Source organism: Myotis yumanensis, unplaced genomic scaffold, assembly GCF_028538775.1.
Source record: "Myotis yumanensis isolate MYYU_CA2020_CCGP unplaced genomic scaffold, mMyoYum1.0.hap1 SCAF_17, whole genome shotgun sequence".
In the NCBI taxonomy this organism is placed as follows: domain Eukaryota; kingdom Metazoa; phylum Chordata; class Mammalia; order Chiroptera; family Vespertilionidae; genus Myotis; species Myotis yumanensis.
This window is the reverse complement of record NW_027223768.1, coordinates 6,517,088-6,531,255: the sequence shown is the minus strand read 5'-3', so window position 1 is coordinate 6,531,255 and position 14,168 is coordinate 6,517,088. Positions and strand designations below refer to the sequence as shown.

The window sequence follows — 14,168 nt, the reverse complement described above, 5'->3', positions numbered from 1 at the left end:
AACCTGTCAGTTAGCGAGAAGCAGCTTACCAATAGTAATGGTCTTATAAACAAGATTATCATTTCAATGACATCTTTAATTTTTACCCATATGGCAAATGTTGAAATAGTATTTCAGAAGATTACACAATTTGAAAAAACCTTGTTTCAACTGTCACTTTATTGTAAGATGATAGCATTAATTACAAATTTAAATTATAACTTGGTAGTCTTTAGTCAGGTACCAAATTGTATTAAGAGGAAACTGCTTATTCAAAAGTGATCATAGAACAACTCAAAATGCAGAGCAAGAAGGACAATAAACATCTCACTGGCCAATAGATTGTTTTAATTCTCTCACTAGATGAAACTCACGCTTTTCATTTTTAAGTGGGGTAAACTGTTACTCCAGCAGATGGCGATACAGAAAGCTTTTGTCACAGCCTAGTTTCCAGTCCGTCACTCAAGTGTTTCTAGCTGTCTCAGTCGGGATAGATGCATTTACATAATTGGCTGTGCTTGAGCCTTCTTTGCAAGCAGTTTTAGATCTGAAATGCACTTGGCAATTGTCTCCTTTTCCTGTGATGAGGAAAGAGAAATCTGGTTAGATCTTTCCAAATCACGGAAGGATATAAACATGTAATTCTTATCTCCTACAAAACCTTGAGATTCTTACACAATCTTTAGTTGTATTACTGACTTTAAATATAATAAACTATTAGGAATTATTTACTTATTTACACAGGGAAGAAGCAATTTATTTTAAGAAAATCCAGGGATTAGTTAAAACCCCCTGGCTCAGCTTTTATAAGTAAAATCTATGTAGAGTTTGAAGCCAGTTACGCCTGTAACCACATGCCATCGGTGTGAGCTGTACAGCTACTAGCTGCTTAAAAGAGAGCAAACTAACATTAGCAATACAAAATTATTAAGAATGAAAATAACTGTTCTTTTATTTTCTGCACTTTTTTACATTTTCCAACTTTTTAAAATAAGTACATGTTTTTTACATAAAAGATAGTTTATTAAAAAAACAATTCATTAATATAACACTATATATCTGGGAAAGAAGAAATCACGTCATAAGTAAATAAAGAACATAATTTTTAAAAAGGAAATCAAGTTTAGGTAAATAGAAAAAATTTCTGTTCAAGACCAATAAATCAGGTGCTGGGAAAGAGGAAATGGAATGAAAATCATTAAATTAGGAAATGGAAGGGGCTCAGAAATAACCTTGTCCAGTCTCTATGTTTTAGGGAGAAATTAAATGTGTTGGTTAATGTTTCCCAAATGATGAACTTGATCACAGTCTGCAACAACCAGTGTTCTGAACAATCTTTCTATTGTTCTGACCTGAGATAAGAGGCCTTTAAAACTCTGGAGAAGGAAGCCACCCAGGTAGCTGTGCAGCATTTTCTAGGTTCCACCATTCAGAAAAACCAACCAGAGATTGTCTCTAAAAACTCCTGGCCGGCTGTTCTGATCCTGGCTGGGCCACCAGCGGACACCTGTCAGAGACACCACTCCAAGTCCAGAAGCTTCAAACACCATGTACCTGCTGTGCAGAGATGCTCTGTACCACATGCTTCTCCACCCACTGCACCATGTGCTCTTGTTCCTTCCGACGCATCATATTCTGCACAGAGATATGATAGTCCAGGCGATTCTTGACCTCCTTGTAAACTCTATGCAGCCGTTCCCGGTAAGTAACCTCCAAGGCCATAGCAATGTTATTCTGAAGCAAAATGAAGGAATGATGAAAAGTGCACTTCAACTTTTAGTTTCCAAATTGTCTTTTTTGAGTGTAATTGACCTCTATGTTAATTTCACGCGTACAATGATTCTATATTTGTATATACTATGACAAGATTACTACAATGAATCTAGTTAACATTGTACCACACGTAAGTTTCTGGATTTTGTTATCTTTATTAGAAAGGCCCTGTCAACTCCAAGGGTACTGTATTTCTTTTCATACTCTCTTTTCTACTTTTATAGTTTCATTTAATAAGATCTTCAATTCACTTGAAATTTATTTTAAGTATGAGGCAGAAGGTAGGAAACCAACTTTATACTACTGACAAAGGTACCCACTTGTCCTTCCTCCACTAAGATGAAAATGCCATTGATGTAAACTGCCGTATGTGTTTAGGTCTATCTCTAAACCCTATCACCTCAGTTTCTACTCATATACCAGACCATACTATTTCAAGTTCATTCTAATTTTATAATTTTAATATTTGGCAGGATTGTTCCTCATAACTTCAATTTTTCAGAATATCCCTGTTAAAATTTTTAATTTTCTATTTATCAATTTGTCCAAGTCCCAACATCCCACCTCTATCTCTTAGTATTTTCTTTCTAAGAAGGAATGTGTTAAAATTCAGAGATTAAAGTAGAATTGATGTCTTTATAATATTGAGCCTTCCAATCTCAGAGCCTCATACCTCACAAGCACTTCACAAAGGAAAAAGATTATACATTTCTAGTTAAGTTTACTCCTAGGCATCTTCTCCTAAATGGTTTATCTTCGTCCAGTATATTTTCTGATGGATTGCTATCTGTATATAGAAGGCTACTGATTTTGTTTGATATTAATTTTGTATCCAGATACCTTGATGAATTTACTTATTGTTTTAAGAGTTATGTTGCTTCTCTTAGGTCTTCTAGGAATATAATCAGGTAATCTATAAGATTAACTTTGCCTTTTTGAATTTTTATACCTCTCGCTTCTTTCTCTTCTATAATAATATCAACTCACACCTCCAGAGCATTATCAAATTAATAATGGTGACAGGGACATTGTCATCTTCTCGTGTGTGATGAGATTCCTTACAGTCAGCCTGTCAAATATGAAGGCTTGGCATGTTAATCTCACGTAGGCCCTTAATACTCCTGAGTACAGTTCATTAGTCCATTCCCTCTCGCGATCCTCGTTCCCCTCAAATCTCTCCTATCTTCTTCTCTACTTGCAACTCGCAGCAAATGAACTTCCTTCTTATTTCACTGAGAAAGAGGAATAAAAGAATTTCCACAAGCTTCTACCACCACATAAAACAACCTACTTGAACCTATACTCACATGCGTTGCCTTCCTTTCTGTAGCTATGGCTGAACTATCTATGCTCTTGAAGCCAACCCCTCCACGTGTGCATTCTATCCCAAGCCCCCTGGCTACTGACGGACATCACTCCAGCAAACTCTTCCCTCCCCTTTCTTGCATTAATTTTTTCCTAACTTCTATCAGATGCTCATATGTAATGATACTTTTTTTTTAATCTCTCGATTCCTATATCCTCCCCTCCTAGCTATTAATTTCTTTGCCCACCATTACAGTAAAACTCTGACAATTTTCAGTTGTCTATAGTGACTCCATTTTCTTTTCTTCCATTGTTTTCTTCAACCCACTCCAATCGATTCACTAAAGTAGCCCTTACCAAGGTCACCAAGAACCTCCATGTTGCTAAATCCTATGGTAAATTCTTAGGCCCTTTATTACTTGACCATAAGTAGAGGGACTACAAATTGAAGCGGTACTTTTTTTTACCTGTTTTTTCCCCTTGTGTTCCAAAATTATGGATTTAATTGCCACCTGTAAGCTCATGACTCCAAAATCTGCAGCCTGGAATTATCCCCATTGATTCCAGACTCACATATCCAATGACCCTAACAACTCTACTTCACCAACTCATTGGCATTTCAAATTAATGCATACAAGACCAAAGGCTATCTGCAACAGGATAATCAGAGTGATCTTTCAAAACGTAAGTGAGATCATATCACTCCTTTGCTTAAAAGCTTCAGTGACTTTCTCTCTCCTTCAGAGTATAGGTCAAAGTTCTTCCAAAAGCCTCTAAGACTTTATATGATCTAGCCCCTGGCCACACTCCACCTTGCCTTTTTAAAATTCTCCTCCTCACCCAATCTACTTCAGTTACATTGGCCTCCTTACTTTCCTTGACTATACTGAGCAAGCTTCCAGGTTTAGGGATGACATTACAAATGTTCTTCCCTCTGCCTGGAATACTATTTCTCCAGAAATCCACATAGCTGCACCATCACTTGTTCTGGTTTCTGCTCAAAAATCACATTAGAGGCCTTTCTAAACTGCCTATTAAAATAGTAACTTTCTCCTTCTAAAATCTCTTTCCCTTTAACATTAGTTTATTGCTCTACATAGCACTTATTACCAATCGACTCTCAACCCTTGGATAGAAAGTAGATTCCACGAAGGCAGACTTTGTTTTGTTCTCTGCTGTAATCCCATGGTGTCTCCATAGAGGAAGAACTCAATTATGCATGAGGCAGAAAGTATTCTCTGGTTGTAACCTAATTATGCATGGAAAGAGGTTTTAAAACATTCATGTGCTTAAGAATCTTCCGGCATCCTGTTTTTAAATCATAGATATCTGGATAGCTCCTAGCAGAGGTTTTGATGCCATAGGTCTTAGAATAGGTCCAAAAACCTGCACCAAATGATTGATGCTTGTGTGGTGCTGAGACCACACTAAGAAATATTGGACTTGACACTCTGGCCTGTTTGGCTCAGTGGATGGAGCGTCGGCCTACGGACTGAAGGGTCCCAGGTTCGATTCCGGCCAAGGGCACATACCTGGGTCGTGGGCTCGATCCCCAGTGGGGGCGTGCAGGAGGCAGCCGATCAATGATTCTCTCTCATCATTGATGTTTCTATCTCTCTCTCCCTCTTCCTTCCTCTCTGAAATCAATAAAGAAATATATTTTTTAAAAAAAGAGAAACTAGATAGAGTGCTTTAAAAAAAAAAGAACTATTGGACTAGAGCCTACTATTCAGATACTTACTTTACCTTAGCATGTCATTTTTCATTTCATAGGTATTTCTATAATATAAAACCTCAATATAAGGACATCTCACTTTAAATATTAGGCATAAAGTACTGTACTCAAAGTAACAACAAAATATTTGGACATGTTCCTAAAGTGGTTTTAAAAACTAAATATTTTAGAATCTAATTCTGCTCTGACCATGGTAAAAAGTTTTACTACTACCTGAATCTGCTTGTAAATTTGGAATGTAAGTATCAGATTTTCTTATAGCAAACATGTTTCCTCGTGAAGTGCCTTAGACAGTGAATTCCATTCTTTAATCAGCTGTAACTTAACGATTGTTTTCCTTTTGTGTGGATTTATAATTTTAGCTTTCTAATTTTAGAGTAATAACTAAACATTTATACATGTGATAGGTCTTCAATGTCTAAACAGCCTTAACTGCCAACCCCTACCTAAATCTTCTCTTTTCTAAATAAAATATGCTCAATTTCCAGCCATTCCTCATGTAAGAGAGTGTAAATTTTTTTTTAAATGCATACAAATGAGTACCTTCATTCTTCTTAGAAAGTTCTGAAACCTACCCTCTGGACATCAAAAAGGTAATGGCGCTTTTGAACCAGTGCCTGCTGGGACTTCTCCAGCTCAATTGCATCCTGGATGCCTTTCATGGTAGCCTGTTTCGCTTCTTCTAGTTGGGCAATTTGTTGCTGCAATTACGATATTTAGAACAAAGATCAGTGAAAGCACCAAGAGTAATTAAACAAATTCATTTTATTTTTTCTCAAAGTTATATCCCCCATTTATAAAAACACAGAAACATACACACATATAGGGAGAAATGCACAAATCCTTTAAAAGAATTGCCCATGACAGGTACACAGTATCTGTTGAATGAACAAAACCATGGAAAAGCTGGAGAAAGTTTGGTAGATTTTCAAAAATTTATCTTGATTTCTGATCTCAAATTAGTAACCTATCAACACCTGTAGTTGTACTTATAATTAGATTAATTTCTAATTATATTTAATATGTATGTATATACAGATATATATATATATTCATATCAAAAACATCACTTGATGGCTTCTACTATGGTCTCAAATGGGAAATAAGGTTTATGGTTCTTACCTCATTGAGTTTATCAGCAAATTCCCCAATAGAGGCACCATATTTTTTAATGATATAGACAAGCAACCCTATTGTTGATACAGCAGAGATGGTGTCTGGAGTAACCACATATATTTCTTTGGATAGAAAGTATAAGATAAGCCCAGTTCCGAGCACATAGGGTCCTAAAAAAAGAAAAGGTTATTTTATGATGGATATGCTACGTCTAACAGGGTAAGATAGAAAGATAATTCTGCATTTAATTAGTTGAAGGCCAAATAATGATTAAAATAATTGGATTCAAAGACAGAATACTGGATTGAGAAGCATTATGGTAGAGTTGAGAGAACAAGGATCTGAACTCAAGGAAATCTGACTTTACAACTTATAAGAAACTGGGGAACATAAGTAGTTTCTAAGCTTAGATTCCTCATCTGTAAAATGGGAACAGTACCTTCTTCACAGGGTTGATGAAATTAAAAATAATGTATGTAAAGTGCCTAGCACAGCCCAGCTGGTGTGGCTCAATGGTTGAGTGTTGACCCATGCACCAAGAGGTCGCTGGTTTGATTCCCAGTCAGGGCACATGCCCACGTTGTGGGCTCGATTCCCAGTGGGGGGTGTGCAGGAGGCAGCCAATCGATGTTTTTCTCACTGATGTTTTTATCTCTTTCTCCCTCTCCTCTCTCTCTATAAAATCAATAAAAACATATATTTTAAAAAAATAATGTGCCTAGCATAGCTGCTCAACAAACAGGAACTATTCCACAAAGAAGTCAGGTAACTTTCAGAAGTAATTTGTTCAGCAAAATGTACAACTTATTGAATGGGAACATTAGTCAGGATAAAATGTATCTACTACTGCTTATTTTTATTGACTAGGAACCTGACACTGAAGATAAAAAACAACTACAGCTATAAAGTAGTATATACATAAAAAAGGAATAATTAGATATTGGGGTTCTCAATTCCTGTAGCATCTTCAAATGCTTCAAATATAGCTATCTTTTCTTGCCTCCCAGGAAGCTAAACAGAGACAAAGCAGACCTTTATGGCAGCATTTTAGTGTTTTTGAGAAACACTAGCACCAAAGGACGTTAGGCTATAGTATGAGAATAAAGGGGTTATACTGCTGACCTCTGAACAACGTGGTGGGGAGCAGTGAAGTTAGGGGTGTTAATCACCCCCCCAGTCCAAAACTCACACATAACTTTTGACCCCCCCCCCCAAATTTAACTACCAAGTCTTCTGTTAATGGAAGCCTTATCCAATATCATAAACAGTCAATTAACACATATCGTATATGTTGTATGTATTATATGCTGTTCTTACAATAAAGTTAGAGACATAAGAAAATAAGAAAAATACATTTACAGTATTTATTTAAAATTGGCCTTTTAAAAAAAGATTTTTTGTTTTTTAAAAATATATATATTTTACTGATTTTTTACAGAGAGGAAGGGAGAGGGATAGAAAGTTAGAAACATCGATGAGAGAGAAACATCTATCAGCTGCCTCCTGCACACCCCCCACTGGGGATGTGCCCACAACCAAGGTACATGCCCTTGACTGGAATCAAACCTGGGACCTTTCAATCCGAAGGCCGACGCTCTATCCACTGAGCCAAACTGGCTGTTTACAGTATTTATTGAAAAATATCCACATATAAATGGACCCCTACAGTTCAAACCCATGTCAATGGTCAACTAGAGTTTCAAAAATATTTTACCCAGTTTCCCATACAATGTTTCAAGATTTGTTTTGTTTTTTAATTTGCCTTCTATATATAGATTTTAAATGTGAATTTGCAAAAAAGGTCTATCACATGTAACATTTTCATCATCTATGGAGATCTGGGGACACTAATGTTTCTTGCAATTTCAGGTAGGACAGTGGTTGGCAAACTGCGGCTCACGAGCCACATGCGGCTCTTTGGCCCCTTGAGTGTGGCTCTTCCACAAAATACCGACTTCTGCGCATGGGCCATGAAGTTTTAATCGCACTGTACATGCACGCCCGCACATGGTATTTTGTGGAAGAGCCACACTCAAGGGGCCAAAGAGCCGCAGTTTGCCGACCAGTGAGTTAGGAAAATGCTAATCTAGGCACTCCCTGGAGGGTTCAAAAAAAACCACCTTGGTTTCCAATGTTCCACAATCCTAGCAGTACATGAGTACAGCAAGCAAGACAGTGCATGTAGCAGAAAGGACACTAAACCTAATTGGAGAATCTGGATTTAAGTACAACTCAGTTACTAAAGAGAGAAAAAATTTGGTAAATCCTTGATTTCCTAGTTCTTCTGGGTAATGAAAATGTCTTCATGGCACTGTTGTAAGAATTAAATAGTGTTAAGTGAAACCATATCTTCTCTTCCTATATATAGAAGCCTAAGCAACTGTTACGACCAGTAGCTATGACGCACACTGACCACCAGGGGGCAGACGCTCAATGCAGGAGCTGTCCCCTGGTGGTCAGTGCGCTCCCACAGCGGGAGTGCTGCTCAGCCAGAAGCTGGGCTCATGGCTGGTGACCAGGAGCCTCTTCGCCTCCATGTCAGTGCTACTTAGCGGCTGCACAGCGGGGCCGGGATGAGCGGGAGTGGCACAGCACCAGCCTGGGCTCCTCCCTGGCTGCCTGCCACTTTGTGCAGTCCAACATCCCCGAGGGGTCCCGGGATACGAGAGAGTGCAGGACAGGCTGAAGGATGCTGCCAGCACATGAATCCATGCACCAGGCCTCTAGCTGCATTATAAAAATGCAATGTTTCACAACATTTTACGCTTTTTTGACCTCGAGGGGGAAAAGCTGATAAATACAGCCCATTTTCTGTTTTCATGCTTACATATACAATTTAATACACTCTACTGCCTTACCTGGCTTTATTCTAATCCACAGCTATTTCTATTAGATAGTATATTATACAGTTACTTGTTTCTTTATTGTGCATCCTACAATAGAATGTATGTTCTGTGATGGCATACCACTGCATGCCTAGACTAGTACCTGGCATAGAGCAGGCATTCAATAAATTTAGTATATCAACAAATGGAGACAATGCTAAAAATCAAGTTAAAATTCCAAACAAATTTATTCCAAAGACAAGTTAGAGCAACTAAATTGTTATATTGAATCACTTCCACAATTACTTTTAAAACAGCTGGCTTGATTTTTGTGGTGTATGTAAATAAGAGGCTGCCCAAATCCTAGGTTAACATAAATCACACAATCCAAACATACTATCAAAATGGGCAAATGCTCACCTGTTACACCAGTTTTAGGATAAAGAAACTGGAAGAATTCCTCAGGGATCAGTCCAAGACGAACTTTTCCTCCATATTCAGGAAGAGGTGGTACAGGGGCAAGACTTGGCTGCCCAGTGTGAAAGATCCTTGTTGCTTGCACAACCCTAAGGCAGCAATGTCACAAATTTAAAGCCTATTCTTTAAAGAGAACACAGTGTATGAAGTTAGTAGAAACAATGAATGGGGATAAGGACTGAGGTAACAAGAAAGAGACGGAGACCAAGAACAGAAAGGTCATAACAGAAAGAGAATAGACCAAGAACAGGAAAGTTAGGGTCTAATAATTAGCTGTGTGACAGGGCAAATGACTTACATAAAGTCGTATGTAATCTTCTACCCAAAACTAGAATCCCTTCTGTAAGTCTCATCAGTTATCTGTCTATTATCAGCATGGAAATATATAAGAACATAGACCAAAGGCAGACTACTATCTGGGTTCAAATCCTAAACCTGTTTAGAATGGTACTTGGCGTATGTTAAAGTTCTATGTCAGTGGTTAACTATTACATGTCCACTGTGTTGTGAGCTCCCTGACGGCAAGAACTTTGACCTTTTTGAATATTCTCTGGGATGGGGTGCTGACCAACACTACGTGAAACAGGTTTGTTTCAGTGTTAGGTAGCTCTAATTATGTTCACCTTTGAATTGAACTGCTATGTATGTCTTGAAACCTTCTTTTATTGGTTCTGATTTTATTTTTCTCTGTACGAAAGATACACTCATACTAGTATATGTGGGTTAAACATCTCACTCCCCACACAATCCTGACTGTCCACCACAAGGAGCTCTCTGATTTTGTTTACAAAAACTAGGTACACAGAACTGAACATAATACTCTTAACACAGCATGACCAAATCATTCTTTCTACAAATATATATTCTGAACTTGCTATTGCCATTATTGTATTGTACTACTATTGTATTGTACTACAGTGGATTTGAAAATTATTCTTGTACTGTAGTAGCCTAAGATTCCATTTTTAGCCGTTATAGCAAATTGGTGTCTCATTGTTTCAGATTAAATAAAATCCACTAGTCGTTCTCCTATTTGCTGTCAAGCATAGTCTCCTTCAAATACTCAGTATGTTTTTGTCCCAATTCTCTGTACCTCTATCCCTTTGTAATGTAAGAGTTTATATTATTTCTTTGATTTTGGTTCACTGCTTGTCTTTTTAACATTATTTTTATCTTTTTGAATTATAGTTTATACTTTATAGTATTTTCTTTTAGTTTCAATACCCCATCAACTTTTGAAATCTGAGAATCATGCTCAAGATTCTTTCATTTAAATCAGGGTTTTTCAACCTTAGCACTACTGACAGTTTGGACTACTGACAATACTTTGTTGTAGAAGACTGTTCTGTGCACTGTAAAGGGATTAGCAGTATCCCTGTGGTCTGTACACACTAGAACCCTGGTCGGCAAACTGTGGCTTGCGAGGCACATACAGCTCTTTGGCCCCTTGAGTGTGGCTCTTCCACAAAATACCGACTTCTACGCACAGGCCACGAAGTTTCAACCTTACTGTACGTGCACGCCCGCACGTGGTATTTTGTGGAAGAGCCACACTCAAGGGGCCAAAGAGCCACATGTGCCTCTCGAGCCGCAGTTTGCCAACCACTGCACTAGAAGCATCTAGTGTAGCATCCCCCCTCCAAATGTCCCATGGAGGGCACACTGGCCCAGGCTGAGAACCGCCGATTTTAATCACAGCACTGGAGAATTGGCTTTAGGCTGACACAAATCCTCTCAACTGGCTGTCGTAGTTCAAGCCCTCATTTCTTGCCTGAACTTAATAATCCAAAACCTGGTCTCTCTTCTTCTGGTCAAATACCCCTTAATCCTAGCCCCTGACACACTGCTGCCAATATTTTTAAAATGCAAATTTTACTTAAAGCCTACAGAAAAACAAACCACTTAATATAGCGCACATGATTCAGCACCTGTCAAATTTTAGACCCTCACCTTCCTTCATTCTCCTACCCTCTCGCCATGAAGAAGTACTCACAGCTCTCATAAACCAACAAAAAAAAAACACCACACGCTTCATGCTGCTCCTTCTGCCTGCTATGCCTTTCACTTAATAACTGCCAAATCCAACCAGCCTTCAGGACATCTCTAGTACATCCTTTATCAGGGCCTCTCCAATCTTGGGGTAACACTTATTCATTCCACAAACATTCATCATTGACTTTCCACTTACGTCAGGCCCTCAAAGCACAGCAACAAGCACACCAAGTCCCAGCCTTTTTAACACTGTTGTTAAGGCTGTGGGGAGTGTGTATATAGGTCTGTACGCTTTCAGGTAGCTATTTCGGGTTCTATGAGGAAAAACGGAGCAAGATAAGGGGACAGGGAGCAACAGAGTGGGAGCAAGGCGTTTTGTAGGAGGCCAGAGGACACCTGAGCCACTGACCTTGGGGAAAGAGAGAAGAGCAAGTACAAAGATCTGCGGCAAAAAATAAGCTCCACAGTTGTAAAAGGAATAGCAAGAAGGCCTATGGCCGCAGAATGAGCTAAAAGGACAGTGACTGAAGAGGCAGGATAGGACCCGCTCATTTGGGCCCCTCTGGTGATGCAAGTTTGGATTTTATTTCAAGTGGGATGGGGAGCTCTGGAGGGTTCAGGGGGGTGGGGTGAGGAGACGGACATAATTCCTACTGGGAGAGCGGGCTGTAATGGGAAAGAAGAGATGCAAGGAGACTAGTTGAGAGGCTACCAGAATAGCCCCTGTGAAAGTTGATGGAGGTTCGCGCCCTAGGGTGGTAGCGGGAGAAGTGGTCAGAGTCCAGGTATAATCTGGTGGAAGGACCTTGCTGATGCATTAGATATGGAAAGTGAAAGAAAGAGAAATCGAGGATGTTCCTTGTATCTTATATATGAATCTTGTGTATTTTATTTATTACCTGTATGATAATTATTTACTTGTCTGTATGGAATCTTTCTTCTCTGATAAGTTGGAAGCAATTATAGCTTTGCTTTATTACATACTCAAAAATTACAGATAGATTAAAGCCACCTTTTCAAGGCACAGAATAGTTATCACATTTTGCAAGATTTACAACTAAAAACAGAAATCACCCTCCCAAATGGACAGGTTTTATGAAATAATATTAACCTAACAGCTGCTAATATTTACTAAGCATATACTACGTACCCGGCACTGGTTTTATAGTTTCACAGGAATTAACTCTTTTAATTTTCATAACCCACAATGCACAATTATCTCCATTTTGCAGATGAGGAAACAGAGGTCACACAGCTGGTAAGTGGAGAGGCCAGGTGTACCTCTTTCTTCTAGCTGTGGAGTTCTTACGCTAAACCAGTGATTTTCAAACTTTTCATCTCGTGGCACACATAACTAATTAAAATTCTGCGGCACACCCAAAAAACGTATTATATTTTTGGCCGACCTGACCAAAAAAAAAAAAGGGGGTATAATTTTGATACATTCACTTGATGGCCATTGTTGTGTGGGCTGTCTTCATTTTTTCATTTGACAGTCGAAGGGAAAAGAGGTCAGTGCCCTTGACTAAATAGTCACGCGTTGCATGTTTTAAAATCCCTGTGGCACACAGGCTGAAAATTGCTGCTCTAAACCACTGCTCTACAGCTACCTCCTCTCTGGACTGTGAGCTCCATAAAGGCAGACCCTCAGCCTTGCTCATTTTCTACCTCTGGCTGTCTTGGTGGCAAATAAATACCTATTGAATCAATAGATTTCCCTAGCTCTTATCTCCTGGCAGTAAAAGTCAGAATCTGGGAGAAAGACCGCAAACAACTCGCTTCATTTTTGTTTTACTTTAAAAAACCTGTTCACTCATATGTGGGATATGAAACAGAAAGCAACAAACTAACAAACAAAAACAAATAAACTCATAGACACGGACAACAGTCTGACCAGAAAGGGGCTGAGGGAAGGCTGAAGAGGGAAAAGGTGGTGAATTACACGGCGAGGGAAGGAGACTCAATGAGCACACAATGCAATCTACAGGTGACGCCTTACAGAACGGTGCACTTGAAACTTAATGTCACCCCAATAAATTTAACTAAAAACAAGGCAAAAACTTGTCCTTGGGTACGCAAAAATTCCGATCACAGGAACTCTGATTCGCAAGGTGGCAGCTCTGTCTACCTGAAGGTCACAAGGGAGAGGGGCGGGGCTTAGAAGACATCAAACCAGTTTATAGTTTAGTTAGAACACATCGCCTAAACTCTGCATCTTTGCCATAATGGGATACGACGACGATATTCTAGTTCAGAAGCCCCAGTGTTTGAATGAGGCTTTACGCGTTCCAAAATTACCCCCCAAAAAGGTAATTTCTGGCCCAAAGCTGAGAGGTCTCAGAGAAGCGAAAGGCGAGGACAAAAAACCAAGGGCGAAGGGGAGCATGACGCCCCTCACTTACCCGGGACCGAGGAGGGCGGCGTTCTTCAGGGAGGGGGCTGCAAACACACAAGCGCAGGTCAGCAAGGTCAAGGTGACATTTGGTTCGCCCCTCCCTTGGTCCCCGCGGGGCCCGACCACTATGGCCACTCCCCCCTCTTTCCTGTCCCCTGAGACCTCGCGCCCACCTTCCGAGCGGCGCTAAGAACCCCCCACTCAGGCCCCAGGCTCGCTAGCGTTTCTTCGACCACTGTCCTCCCACCCGCTCCGCGTAACCCTAGACGCGCTTCTCTACAGTCATGATAGTCACACCCAGGCCTACACCTCTCACCCGCTGCGGCGGCTGCAGAAAACACCACCCGAGACAGCATGGTCAGCGACGGCAGGCTCGGCGGTCCTGGGGTCCCGGTGACCTGGACGAAGTATTCTACCCGAGTCCGAGCAAGATGGTCGCCCGCAAGTCTCGCGAGAAGAGAACGCGCACCCTCGTTCCCTCAACTTCCTCTCCAATTCTTTTTTCTCGCGATAAGAGGCACCTAGCGCGGAGGGCGGCAGCCGGAAAGCGGAATGGAACCGTAGAAGCAAT

At 40.0% G+C, this 14,168-nt stretch overlaps 1 protein-coding gene across 1 annotated transcript; it reads right to left on the bottom strand.

Moving 5' to 3' along the window:
* Positions 1 to 141: 141 nt before the first annotated feature.
* ATP5PB (ATP synthase peripheral stalk-membrane subunit b) lies at positions 142 to 14,044 on the bottom strand. Its single transcript, XM_070396966.1, has 7 exons — positions 13,914 to 14,044; positions 13,605 to 13,641; positions 9,154 to 9,299; positions 5,915 to 6,078; positions 5,368 to 5,493; positions 1,534 to 1,713; positions 142 to 557 (listed from the first exon to the last, which is right to left on the bottom strand). The coding sequence occupies exons 1-7, from the start codon at positions 13,951 to 13,953 to the stop codon at positions 480 to 482; spliced, it is 771 nt and encodes a 256-aa protein (XP_070253067.1). The 5' UTR covers positions 13,954 to 14,044; the 3' UTR covers positions 142 to 479.
* Between the last annotated feature and the right edge of the window lie 124 nt (positions 14,045 to 14,168).

What these genes read in the sequence shown, in the direction of transcription:
- ATP5PB (XM_070396966.1), bottom strand. Translation starts at nt 13,953, where the DNA reads ATGCTGTCTCGGGTGGTGTTTTCTGCAGCCGCCGCAGCGG. An exon ending in TTGCTGATAAACTCAATGAG is followed by an intron (nt 5,494 to 5,914) that starts GTAAGAACCATA and finishes TCGTAATTGCAG; the next exon opens with CAACAAATTGCCCAACTAGA. An exon ending in AGAGCATCTCTGCACAGCAG is followed by an intron (nt 558 to 1,533) that starts GTACATGGTGTT and finishes TCCTCATCACAG; the next exon opens with GAAAAGGAGACAATTGCCAA.